The 14,396-nt window shown below is 40.1% G+C and overlaps 1 protein-coding gene across 5 annotated transcripts in view; it reads right to left on the reverse strand.

Moving 5' to 3' along the window:
- Positions 1-14,396, reverse strand: part of RIC1 (RIC1 homolog, RAB6A GEF complex partner 1) — a 150,573-nt gene that overhangs the window by 27,307 nt on the left and 108,870 nt on the right. For 4 of the 5 annotated variants that reach the window (XM_032866490.1, XM_032866489.1, XM_032866491.1 and 1 more), the window contains exons 8-11: positions 10,183-10,271; positions 3,507-3,651; positions 2,810-2,858; positions 388-540 (exon numbers count right to left, since the gene is read on the reverse strand). In XM_032866490.1, the coding sequence (XP_032722381.1) occupies positions 388-540; positions 2,810-2,858; positions 3,507-3,651; positions 10,183-10,271 (436 nt within the window). The remainder of the gene's footprint in view (positions 1-387; positions 541-2,809; positions 2,859-3,506; positions 3,652-10,182; positions 10,272-14,396) is intronic. The other variant, XM_032866492.1, reaches the window with a different exon arrangement.

Consider the following 14,396-nt stretch of genomic DNA (forward strand, 5'->3'; position numbering starts at 1 on the left):
CCCTGGAGTCCTACAATAAGGAAATTTCTGCAGCCTTAGCTTCTTTATTTCGCTTATATGACAAGAGAACTTTCCCTTATCCTGTGTATATGCTACCGATTCTTCTAAGTAGTGCCTTGTGGAGCACACTTTGGGAAATTCTAGTTAAATAAAGACTAAGTTAGTCAAAGTAAATCTGTAAACACTGCTTTCCCTCAAAGTACTTGTGATCCTATTTAAAAAAACAAAAACCAAAAGCTGCTGAGAAGTAAAATTTTCTATAATTAAAAAGAAATAAAAAAATTAAAAAAATAAACAAGAAAGAAAATAGTCCACCAATTTTAGACGAATCTGATAGTCTACTATGAAGGCCACTAAAAATAAACAGTTGTAATTTAAAAAACTTACCATACAGGGGTTTACAGTGAGTACACTCTTGATAAACTGAAACAGCAGAATGCCAGGCTGTTTAACTATACTCTTGGAATCAGATTCAATTCCGGTGTTGTGAGCACCAAAGCCGCTGACCACCCAGAGGTGATAGCCTTCTGCACCCCAGCTCTTGGAGAGAACGGGAAGAAAAATCAGGGCAATGAAGTTTGTTATCCTTTCCTAGCTTCAAATATTCAAATCCTGAAACAACCAACAACAGCATTACCAATGACTTCTAAAGGTTGGAGAAACCATGAGAAGCTACACAGCCCTCTCCAGTGGAACCCACGATCACAGCTCTCTACCTGGAAGAGGGTGTGTGTGTGAGTGTGTGTGTGTGTGTGTGTGTGTGTGTGTGTGTTTTATGCAAAGCAAGTCTGTGGTGGTGAGGTCAGTGTTGTCATCACTTTGGTGAGCAATCAGAGGTTCTGAAGGATTAAACCACTTGCTAGGGGTGTCTGGGCCAGCTGGTGGGAGAGCCAGCACGTGCCCAGACAGCAGGAGCCTGGAAGTCACCAGCACCACCCCAACCTGCTCATCATGGTCCTGGATGGCTCAACCCGGCTTCCGGTCTGCAATCACTCAGATGCCCCTTTTCCTCTGTGTCCCAGGTCCCGCTTCCTCTCTCACAGTGCCTGTGCTGACATCTTGCCTTCTGGGCCATCCCAGCCGTCACCTGCCACTAATGTTACAGAAGGGGTGAGGACAAGAGTCAACCCAAAGAGCCCCATTCTGGGGCTCTTGAGTTTGGTCAGGAAGGCCTCCTCTGCCCTGCTGGACTTACTGGTTTCCTCAGATGGAATATGAGGCCCCGGGAGGGCATTTCTCATCAAAGTGCAAAAGAGCCCTTTCCTCTTGGCCTTCCTGTAAAGAGGGCAGCCCCTGCACAAGGACTCCCAAGTCTGCATCTACAGATTCTACATCTCAATCTTCACCTCAAATCCCACGAAATGCCCACTGCTCTCTGTAACTTCTCCATTAATTTAACTGCCTCTCAAATACAAAGAAATTCCTTACAGAGGAAGACCCCCCACCCTGTGTGACCCAGCTGAAACTTGACAAAGAAGCACCCAAAACAGATGCAGTCTTGTACAGAGCAAAGAACACGCCAATGGAAGTTACAAGACTAGGTTTTCATTCCAGCCTGGCCCCACTCTGCTGCAGAACCTTGGCTAAGTTATTTGGTTTTCTCTGGGTATATACGTCGACCTTTATAAAATGAGAAGGTTCAAATAAACTCTCCAGGGCCAAGTTTTTTTGTTTTTGTTTTAAAGGTTAGTAATTCACAATCTAAAAGGTCAAGAAAATAGTAGAGGGAAAATAAATTGTTGCTAAATTTCAAAAGCTTCATAGAGGTCTTGCTCTCCCACAATAAAAGTTGAACAGTTAACTGAAATGCTTACATTCTTAGTTTGTGATTAAAATACCAACTTAGTGAGGCTAATAACACTGGTTGTTATATGCCATTCAGAAGCACTGATGGGCAGTTATAGAAATAATTTATTCAAAAACTTATTTTAAAATATGGAGGTGGAGAGAGACAGCAAGTAGGGTCCTTGGTGGTGCTGAGAACCACTACCAAGACAACCATGGTGGTTTTAATTCTTCAAGAAACCCAAGATCAGAAAATGCCTTCCTCTGTGGAGCAAAGGAAGAAGGGCAATGAGTAAACCTCACAGCCACTAACTTCACAAAGATGACACACAGAAGGGCTACAATAAGAAAATGTTCTTATGTAAAGACAGGGATTATAATTCACTGTTTTCTACAGAAACTCTTAAAAATATGTAATAAAAATACTGTTACAACATTGACTTCAATTCTCCTGACAGGTATCTACAGAAAGTTTTAAAAATATGCTCAAATAATGTCCAAGCCCTCGCGGAAAAATACCCAATGAGCAGTTGACATCATGTTAAAAGAAAAAAGGCCATGAGAAGTAGATGCTTGTGAGTCACGTAAGGAACTGAAGTATGCTCTGGAAAACCAAAGGCCTGATTTGAATAATCACTATGTTCACAAAGATGACAGGGGCTTCCAAGACATATAAGCAAAACTAAAAGCAAGTAAGTACTGAAAATTGGACAGCCTGATTTTTAAACATACTTTTATCAAAGCAAGAACTGTGTAAGAGTCTGCTAAAATTAAAATAGTTTTGTAATTTTTATCAGGCCAAGAAGAGGAAAAAAAAAAAGGCAGAAGTAAAATCAAAGTTTCTCATACTATAGAAATACACACACACTTTTTTTAAGTAGGTCCATGCCAAGCATAGAGCCCATAGAGCTTGAACTCACAGACCCAGAGATCAAGACCCGAGCTGAGATCAAGGGCTGGATGCCCAACAACTGAGCCACCCAGGCGCCCCACACTATGCCAATATTTTATAGAAAGTACTTACCATAGAGTTGATCTTAAGGGGATCTTTTTTGGTACCATCAGACCTATAGCTGAAATAGAACAGAAGTGCAATTAAAAAAAAGTCTTCTATTACATATAATATTTGGCTTTAAGTTTTTAAAAACTCAAATTGATTTTGTTCCTTTAAAAACAAATAGATAATAATGCATGAAACATGAGACTGCTGGTTGATGTATCTAAGTATATCATCTACACAGAGTCTTTTAGGTCCATGATTCTCGACAGAATCATGCAGTTTGGGAAGGGGTATTCATTTTGTCAGGACTGAGGTTTACAGCACCATAAGGAGTGGGAAGAGATCTCAACCCAAAAAGATAATGCAATTTTTTATTTCCTACTAGTGACTCATGTACATGGCTTATTGCTCTTATTAGATTATAAGCTACTTGAAGGCAAAACCGTACATGATTTAGCCTCAAATCTAACATGTTACCATTTATACAGTAGGGATTCAACAAACAAATGCATTTTACGGAATGAACAATGAGTTTTAAAAGGATGTTTAGAGAATCAGCACATTCTGAATAAACTGATTCTGAACCTTACAAATTTCCTTGGGGTTAAGCATCAAATAAGGCAGAAGGATAGCTGTATGACACAAAATTTCTGTGTATGTGTATTTTCTGGGAGATAATGGAGTTAGTTATTTTATCTAAAACGTGTCTTTATTCACTCACGCAAAATCTCCTCCAAGTGTACAAATCAGCTGGGCTCCAAACACACTCCACAAAGAAAGGCCTCCGTTCTCCCAGGTCACTATTACAACACTATTGTCAGGGGACCATTTGACTAATTTAACAGCTCCTGTTTTGTTCCAAATATCTGTTAAGAAATTGTGAGAAGAGTTAAAAATAAATGATTCCTTCAGAAACAGTATTTTTACAGTCTGTATTTTTTCAAGTTGAAATGAATAGAAAGATATGTCTCCTTCAAATAATGAGATGAACCTACTCATTTAAGGTCACAGAAGGTCACATTAGCCTTGATTAAAGCAGAACAAACTCGGCTGCCAAGAAACTGAAAAGAAATGAGAACCACTTGGGGCCACTGTCAGCCTGGATAACTACAATTGTGTCATTTTACAAGTCTTTGGCTTTGGTCAGTTCAGTTTCTGTAAAATGTGGATAATGCTTCCCTTGAATAATCCAACATTAAATGTCAACGTAGTTTGCAAAGCTGGTGTTTTAAAATGTAAAATAATGTCCTACCATTATCTTCATGCTCCCCACTCAAGGAATCCAAGTTAAAATAAATTGAAGTTTAATCTTCTATTAGAATTATGTAGGTAAACTCCAGCTTGAGGACTCCAGGTGCTCATATCATCTTTTAATAATAGTAATTGTTCTTTCAATCCCATAATTTCATTGTGTAGGAAAACCCAAGTTTCCCTACTGCAGAGTTAAATGAAACATGCTAGTATTTCCTGTCAGCAATTCAAAACCAGCTATCATATCACTTTGCTTCAAATTCTTTTCATTTGCAGTATTAATACATTTCTGCTATAAAATACAGAAGATTTACTACAAAGGGGAAGCATATAGATTTTTGTCTACAGAAGACAACCTCACTTTGGCACTCCCCACCATAGTGAATAACCAGGTTATTCAGGCAGATGAAAAATAAATGAGAATATACATAAGAAACATCGTATCTTATTACTATACTTTATACTTGTCCAGGGGAGAAATTTAAAAACAAACCAAGGGGGCAACTGGAGGGGGAGCTCAGTCGGTGAAGCCTCTGCCTTCAGCTCAGGTCATGTTCCCAGGGTCCTGGGATCGAGCCCCACATCAGGCTCACTGCTTAGCCTGCTTTCCCTCCCCATTTGCCTCTCCCCCCAGCTCATGCACATGTGTTCTAATAAATAAAATTTTAAAATACATACATACACACATACCAAGAAGAAGCACAAAATCAAACTGAAGTTAAAAATGAATGCAATTCCATGTGCAAGGAAAAAAACATGGGTTTTCACTATCATAGAAGGATGTTAATGTTAACTGAAAAGGGGAGGTTATAAACAGTATACTTACTACCCCACATGAAATATACATATGTATGCACATATATGCATACCCACTTTCCAAGCATTATGCACATATTAAAATCTAGTTGCAGAGATCCATAATAAAATATCAGTGGTGGTAAACCTAATCTTCACGTGTCAGGACTACAGGAAATTTATCTAGGTGATAGCAACCTATAATGAACAGAGACTGTGATATAATCTGCGTACTGAGAAAAATATTAAAAAAGTAACCCAGACATTTAGTTATAGAGCTGAACTTGTAAGAAAGAAAAAGTTCCAGAAGCCAAAAGAAAGGGGAAAACCTACAGTGAGATTGGTTAGTACCTGGGCTGAGAGTAAAGGGCTGGAAGCAGGGAGGGGAGAAAGGCTGGAATTACAGGGATGGAAGGCTGGGATGAGCCCCAGCAATGACAAGGGAGTTGGGGACTGACATCCTCTAGGAAGACAAAGTGTCTGAGACCAGCATGAAGTCGGAGAGTCCAAAGGGAAGGTGCAGCGTGACGGAAGGACTTCCAGTCACCGTGGCTGGTTAAACTCAGCCGGTGCAGCCTGAAGGAAGCGAGCAAACTCATCCCTGCTTCAGATGTTCAGTCCTTCTACAAGCCTCCCGTAGTAAGCAGGTTTACGGCCTATGAAACTGAAGCTGGCAGAATTCTCTCACAACAAAGACCCCGGGAGTGAGAGTTGGCAGGTCACCAAAGGGAGAAACGGCATCCACGAGCCTGAGAAGGAAGAATGACCTCAAGAACCCCGCAGCGGGGGCACTTCCTGCGGTGACGACTTCCCACCTGCCCACCTGCTTGGTCTAAGAGGCAGCCCCCAGCTACATGTGACTACTAAACACGTAAACGTGACCATGCAACTAAAGAAATAAGGTGTTATTATTGTTTTTAAATTCCAATTAGTTTAATAAAAGTAGCCACATGTGGCTGCTGGCTACTGGGCAGGAAAACTAAGTATGGATTAAAAAAGAAACCATGGGGCACCTGGGTGGCTCAGTGGGTTAGAGCCTCTGCCTTTGGCTCAGGTCAGGATCCCGGGGTCCTGGGATCAAGCCCCGCATTGGCTCTCTGCTACGCGGGGAAGCCTGCTTCCCACCTCCCCCCATCCCCCCACCTGCCTCTCTGCCTACTTGTGATCTCTGTCAAAAAAAAAAAAAAATCTTAGAATACTTAAACACCTCAAACGACTAAAAATGCTGAGAGGTAAGTAAGTGTACAAAGTGCTTGTGCCCTGAATTTTTCTGCCAAACCCTGGAAGCCCTGACTTCTATTTCTGATGACTCCTAGTACGTGACAGACTGGAGAGCAAGCTCAGAGCTTGACCAAGGCAGGATACCTAAGAGAAGACACCACCTAATGGGTGGGGCTACAGAAGGCTACATTCATGGTGTAAGGAAGAATGAGAAATAAACTCTACCATGTGTAAGGTAAAGAAATAGCAAAGGATACTTTCATGTTTTTTCCATGAATGGAAAATAAAGTCCCCGGGAATCTGAAACAAGTCAGTCCTCACTCTCATATGTAATTTGTGCAACTTGTATGAGTCAAAGAAAATTGCAAATAGAGAATATAATGCAAAGGATTCCAGACTGATGTAGTACTCCCACATAATTTGCCCTAAACACACATAAATCCTCTTCGGAAGAACTCAAATTCAATTTAGGTCACAAAGCATTCAAATAAATCTGAAGGAAATTAAAAAGCTCTCAGTAAAAAAAAAAAAAAAAAAAAATCCCAAAATATATAAACAAATTCATGAGAACCCAAACTCAGAAAGAAAGGTTTCAAATACTGAGACTAACAAAGAATATAAAAACCATTTTTTAATACCTAAAGAAAAAAAAGAATACTGAAACTAGGAGCAGGATGCATACAAATTAGAAAGCTAAGTAAACACTCTGGAAATAAAAAATACAGTAATTAAAATGGACAGATGAAGAATACTAAACATAAATGAAGAGAGAACAAGCGTACCAGAAGACAGGGAAAAATTTTCTAGAATATAGTCCAGAGAAACAAAAAAATGAAAAATGTTAAAAGGCAGGTTAAGAAACCTGTAAACAGGGGCGCCTGAGTGGCTCAGGGGGTTACAGCCTCTGCCTTTAGCTCGGGTCACGATCCCAGGGTCCTGGGATGGAGCCCCACATCAGACTCTCTGCTCAGCAGGGAGCCAGCTTCCCCCTCTCTCTCTGCCTGCCTCTCTGCCTACTTGTGATCTCTGTCAAATAAATAAAATAAATAAATAAATAAATAAATAAATAAATAAAATCTTAAACAAACAAAAAAAACCCCCTCAAACGTGTAAATAGTACAATGCAAGTCTGATTAAACTTCCAGAGAAAGAGATTAAAGAAGAGGCAATATGCAGAGAGATAATGGTTGAGTATCTTCCAGAACAGCTGGACAATATGAATTCTCAGATCCAGAATGTCTGAATCTCAAACAAGATTAAAAAAAAAAAAAAAAGAAAGAAAAAAAATTAGAAAAGTCTCCACCTTCCAAATCACAGTGAAACTATCCCAAAGACAAAGAAAAAATCTTAAAAGTAAACAAAGAGAAAAAAACTCAATCTCCTGAAAAGGAAACACAACTTGACCAGAGATCCCAAGAGCAACAGTGAAACTGGATGGTACCTGAACACTTCAATGTACACACAGTAACTGTCCATCTAAAATGGTATAACAAGTTAAACCATAATTAAATTACAGGGGCAAAATAAATACATCTTCAGACCCCACCTCATCCCCCCCAAATTAAGTTTATCATCATAAAAAAACTTCACTAGAGAAAATTCTGAAGGACGTATTGCACACAGAAAATGGTCTCAAGTGGAAGATGTGAGGTATTAAAAGACATGATAGGGAAAAATACTGGTATAGATGTGGGTAATACTAAGTCAACATTAACAGTTATGTATTTAATGTTTCCTAAGATTCTGACATGAGATACCTTAGCTTCCTCCTTGAGGCTCATGAGAATTTTTATTATTGGATTAGATTTAGATGGGTGTCCTCAATTTTTTTCACATTTTTTTCTGACCCAAACACCAGAGAACTTTGTATAGTTATACAGCAATTATTCTTTTTTTTTCTTCATTTTTAATTAACATATAATGTATTATTTGCCCCAGGGGTACAGGTCTGTGAATCATCAGGCTTATACACTTCACAGAACTCACCATAGCACATACCCTCCCCACTGTCCATCACCCAGCCACCCCATCCCTTCCTCCCACCCCCCAGCAACCCTGTTTGTTTTGTGAGATTAAGAGTCTCTTATGGTTTGTCTCCCTCCCAATCCCATCGTTTCATTTTTTCCATCCCTATCCCCCGCATTTCCCTGCCCTGCCCCTCAAATTCCTCGTATCAGACAGAGCATATGATAATTGTCTTTCTTTGACTTATTTCACTTAGCATAATACCCTCGAATGAGCAATTATTCTTAATACAGGAGCATATCTAAATTTGGGAGAGGAATAGAACACAGTCTGAAAAGGGTCCCAATTATTAATGCACATACACAACGAAGTATAGTATCAAACTCATAAAACGTAGTAATGCGATTCTAACTGCCTGTTAAAACAATTGTGCAAAGGTCACTGGTTTAAAAACATACTGATGCATTCATCACGCTCATTAACTATGCCTCTCATTAAACTGAACTCACTCGGTACGAAGAGATAGAAAAATCCTACATTCCTACCCTGAAGCTAGCAGAAAATAAGACCTGTAAGTTGGTAAGTTCAATAAAACATTAACAATGATAAGAAAGATATTATATGCAAAATATACTGAGGCACAGGAGGGAAGAGCATTCTGTCTAGTTCATAAAACGAGATTTCATTTAAGCTGTATCTTGAAAGACCAATATATGTAGACCCTCTCTCAAGAATCTGCAGGTGGTTTGGTTAAGTCAGACTGCAGTTCCTAGGTCTGTGTGCAGGGTATCCGGGATACCATGAGACAATCTTCAAGAGACAATATCAAATATATACAATGATATATAGTATCTGTTAGACACAATGTAAGTTATTAGCTCAGGCAGTTCACAGCTATATTAGGCTGTGACTACATTTATTTTGATGATGTTACATCTTTGTGAAGGTGGCTTTTTAGGAGTTGTTGTAGAAAAAGTGTCATGTGAAAATCAATGTGGAACAGGAAATGTGGGTGACTTCCCAATCTGACTCCAAGGTCTGAGAAACTGTACAGTGTCCAATAAGCACAGACAATCTATTAGCAAAAAACAGTGTTTACAAATCAAAATAAAATACTATTTTTCTTTCCATTTATGTGTATTACTTTTTGAAAATGCTACTAGGATTTAGACCTAACTACCTAATAAACAGAACATCTGGTATTTCTTTTAACATAGAGGTGCTGTGGTAAAAGTATGGAGACAGTAAGAGCTGAGTAAACTAAGAAATAATGCCAGAAATATTCAGCAAAAGACCTACATGCCATCATGTGGTAGACGCCAGTGGCTGGTTAATGCCACATCTATTTCCATCCTCATTCTCCCTTGCCCACTTCTACCATAAAGGCTAGGAAAATCCTAAGGTAGCTAATGAGACATAAAGACGGCCAACCAGATGAAGTGGAAGATGGCTGGAACAGGTGGGGCTGCTGCTGAGAAACCTTTTGCTTTCCTGATCAAAAAACCAAATATGCCCTATTTCCTCCTTTCTTCTTGACTCAAACACAGGAGTAATGCTTGCAGCTCAGAAGCTACCTGAGGCCATGAAGGAAAGACCAAATGCCCGCAGCAACTCACCTTTGGATTTCTTGCTAGCAGAGAAAATAAATCCTATTTAAACCACAGTAACTTGGGTTTTCTGTTAGTTTTGGTCAAAAGCCTTTCAATGACAGACTTTGGAATTAATCCTATGAGGGTCTACTCAAGATTCACTACGGAGTTCAGAAAAAGACTGCTTTGTTTACCGATGTGTATCCACTAGTTAGAACAATGTCCGGCCTACAGCAGGTATTTCATAAGTATTTGCTGAATGAATAAACTGAATTAGAAGGCATAAAATAACAAAGGCAATGAAATCAGGTAAAAGACTAGAGCAGAGTCCAGAGAAAGACTATAAAGGCTAAAACTAGTGAGGACACAGAAGACTAATCAAACAATAAAAGGAGGATCCTTGGGAGCCTTTCTAGGTACCAGGAAATCCTAGTACGTGGGCCATGCAAAATAGTTATATGTTAACTGCATTTGACCGAGAGCATGCATCATTTAAAATCCCCAGTCGCTACCCATCCACACCATTACCTGTACATCAAAAATTAAAGAAGAAAAAAAAAAAAAAAAAGGACTCACCAGGATACTGTTTTGCTGTTAGCTCTAGTTTATGGGACAGCAGCATAGCTCCGGTGGTGTTATCTATTGTATAAACCTGTACAGAACCACTGCGAAAAACAAAAAAGCCTTTAATGAAAAAGAGAAATACAAATACAGAGAGCATTACTGTGGAACTGTTACGTTCTGCTGGTAAGAGCATAAACTAGGCTAAACCCATTTTGTAAAAGATTTGCAGTCTCATAAATCTGAACAAATGCATATTTGTAACCCAGTAAAAATTTCCCTCTAAATATATCCCAGGAATATTCTTGTCTATGTTATCAAAAGGCATGCACAATGTTCACTGTAGTACTGTGTATAAATGCCCAACAGCCGCAGCAACCTGAAGTGTCCAGCAAGAGAAAGGAAGCATAAACTGCTCTGCTCGTACAGCTGTCTAGTACAGCAGCGGCAGGCATTAAAACACACAGCCAGGATGTACACATGTAGTATAATTCTGCGTCTATTCAAAAACATTCAAAACACAGTAAATACATTTGTGGTAAAAATGCAATAAAGAACTAATGGACACACCACCTCTGGTGGAAAAGGAGGGACGTTAAATGAGGGGGACAGGGCACCTGGGTGGCTCAGTCGTTAAGTGTCTGCCTTCAGCTCAGGTCATGATCCCAGGGTCCTTGGATTGAGGCCCACATTGGCCTCCTTGCTCAGTGGGAAGCCTATTTCTCCCTCTTCCACTCCCACTGCTTGTGTTCCCACTCTCCCTGTCTCTCTTTGCCAAATAAATAAAATTTTCAAAAAAATTAAATAAATAAAGAAGAGGGGGAAGCTGGGGCTGCATCCGCCCTGGTAATGTGCTATTTCTCATCCTGGATAGTAATTTACAGATTTTCATTTATTATGTTTTCTACCCAATACCATTTTTGTATCTACACACATGGCATATGTTATTTTGTGAAAGTGGTATATACAATGATTTCATTTAAGAAATCTTAACAAGGGCCAATTTTAGGAAGGGCCAGAAACCAAAACAAAAACTTTATAATATTACTTCTAAGCTACATTTCAAAATTGACCTAATGATGATCATAAAAAATACCATTTTTGCTTATGGAACTATTTTCAGATCAAAATCTAACATTAATGTTCTGACCCACATCCAGCCAGGTCAGCTCTTCTCAAGGATCAGGACTGGGGCTCAGTAAAACACCTGCGCTAAGAGGCCACGTGAACTTACCGCACAGCTCACTGATGCTGTGGTTTTCAATCTGTTTCCTCTCTCTTTCATTCTGAATAATTTCTCTATGTTTTTCAGGTTTATTATTCTTTTCTCCTACAATGTTTGATTTGGATCTCTTTCTGGATCTTCCATACTGAATACTCAAGAGAGACCCTCTCCAGCACTCTGGAGTGCCTTCTTTGTGCCACTCTGTTGTCTCTGGCTGGCTGTCCCGAGTCCTAGCTGCTTTAGTCTCCCCAGATTTTCACTTCCCCGTAACTCAACCTAAGCAACCTGCCAGGTTCTGTCTCTCCAGCCTCGTGCCGCAGCCTAGAAACTCTCTCAAAGTAATTAAAGCTGAGGTATTCGTAGAGTTTTATTTCCTATCTTTCAGGGACCAGTGTCCTTTGTTGCCTGATGTTCTCAGACTCGAACTCATATTGTCTTACTCTTCCATATTTTTGTCCATTTTCTCCCCGACGTGGGAGAGAGAATCTGGTTTGTTATTCCAGCTTAGTCAGAAGCCAAATGCCTGGGAACAGGTATTGCTCCAGGCTACCTGCCCAATTCGACACTTTGCTGAAAGACAGCACTAAGTAGCCCACAGGTTTTACTTGTTTTTTTTTTTGCACCTGGCAACTGTCAAGAGGGAACTCTGGGTTGCTGAGCTCTAACGAGTCAGTGAGGAGAGTCCACGATTTCTAATACAAGAAACAGGAGCTAAGTCAACACTTAAAAAGACTGACAGCTAACCTTTTCCATATTCTTTAAGGCCTATATTGTTTTTTTTTTTTAATTTTTTATTTCTTTTCAGCGTAACAGTATTCATTGGTTTTGCACCACACCCAGTGCTCCATGCAACCCGTGCCCTCCCTAATACTTATTTGTGGAGCATAACAAATAACATGGAGGACAAGGGGAGATGGAGAGAAGAGAGTTGAGGGAAATTGGAGGGGAAGGTGAACCATGAGAAACTATGGACTCTGAAAAACAATCTGAGGGTTTCGAAGGCCTATATTGTTTAAATTATTTTTATTTCCACTTCTCGTTCACCCATTATAAGAGAAAAATATTTCTTCATGCGTAAGACACCACTCATTAATCTCAAAGCAAAACAAGCTCTCTCTATAATAGAGATATGGCTACAATCACAAATGACCAAATTTAGTATCACTAATACAAGGACAACTTAACCTTATTGCTACACGGTGCCACAGCAAGTATGTAACACCACATGATAAAAATGTTTAACCAGCATCTGGTCAAACCTCCCCACCCCTTTTCTTTTTTAAGATTTTACTTATTTATTTGAGAGATAGTGAGAGAGCATGAGCAGGGAGGAGAGGGAGCAGGAAACTCCCCGCTGAGCAGGGAGCCCAACGCAGGGCTCGATCCCAGGACAGGTAAGTTGTAAGACTGATCCCCTTGCAAACTGGCATCTTAGACGAAAGTCAGCTTCTTACAGAACTCGAAGGACAGCAGCTACAGTTGAGTGTTCAGGGCAATTAATCCTGATAAGAGCTGGAAGACCAGACCTAGAAGCCACTGTCTGTTCTGTCACACAACGACAATCACAAAACCTCCACCCCAACCCAGCGTCACTACCCGCCCACCAAAAAAAAAGGTCTGGTACTCTCCCAACTGATGAAAAGTGAGAGGACAGAGGCTGAAGGCTGAGATTCCACCTTCACTGCCCTGGGGAAGAAGCAGAGAACCTCTGGTGGGCTCTCCCATCCGGCCCTAGCAGCCCCGAGAGGCCGCCCTGACTGCAGGCCGTGTGGGACCACCACCCCACTGCTCCTGTCAGATGCTCACATGTCTGACTGGACTGGCTCGACAAGAACCAGCTTCAAGGTTCCAGTCATGGCTGGTTTAGAGGAACTAACTATGAGGAAACGAGACATTTAGAGTGCAGGACATTCTATAAACAACTGGCCTGAACTCTTAAAAAGTTGATGTCTAGGTCACCTGGGTGGCTCAGTCGTTAAGCATCTGCCTTCGGCTCAGGTCATGATCCCAGAGTCCTGGGATCAAGGCCCACATCGGGCTCCCTGCTCAGCAGGAAGCCTACTTCTTCTTCTCACATTCCCCTTGCTTGTGTTCTCTCTCTGTGTCTCTGTCAAATAAATAATATCTTTTCTCTTTTTAAAAGATTTTTATTTATTTATTTGACAGACAGAGATCACAAGTAGGCAGAGAGGAGGCAGAGAGATGGGGGAAGCAGGCTCCCCAGTGAGCAGAGAGCCTGATGTGGGGCTTGATCCCAGGACCCTGGGATCATAACCTGAGCTGAACAAAGGCAGAGGCTTTAACCCACTGAGCCACCAGGCGCCCCCAAATAAATAAAATCTTAAAAAAAAAAAAAAAAAAAAAGAATTGATGTTATGAAAATAAGAAAAAGGTGTATGGGTTGTTACAGGAAAAAGGCAACTACATGGAAACAATAACCAAACACAAATCATTAATTTTGATTGACTCTGGTTAAAACAAGGAGCTATAAATGAAATTTTGGTGACAACTGGCTTAGTCTGAGTATGGATTGAGAATTAGATCTTATTTGGGATGTATCATTAATTTTCTCATGTATGACAAAGACACTGAGTTATGTAAGAAAATGTTCCCCCTTTATTTATAATCCAAGAAACAATATAAATGTCCATTAAATAACAAATCAGATAAATTATGACATATTCATATACTGGAAAACCATAAATCAATCGAAAAATGATTTTTGCCACTGGCAAACAGCATGGATGAATTTAACAATGCTGACTCAAAGAAGCAAGAAGACCCAAAATGTATTCAGAATATGATTCTATTCCCATAAAGTTCAAAATCAGGTAAAACTGAATTACGCTCTTTAGGATCGCATGCAGGGGTGGTAAAACTATAAAGACAAGGAAACGATCATCACAAAGACAGAAAATTGGTTACTTTTAAGTGTGTCGGGAGATGGGAGTTGGGATTTAGGAAGTAGTGGGGCTGGCTCGCAACACTCTATTTCCTAACCCAG

This window comes from Lontra canadensis, unplaced genomic scaffold (assembly GCF_010015895.1).
Source record: "Lontra canadensis isolate GAN:19392208 unplaced genomic scaffold, GSC_riverotter_1.0 scaffold31, whole genome shotgun sequence".
NCBI classification, from domain to species: Eukaryota; Metazoa; Chordata; class Mammalia; order Carnivora; family Mustelidae; genus Lontra; species Lontra canadensis.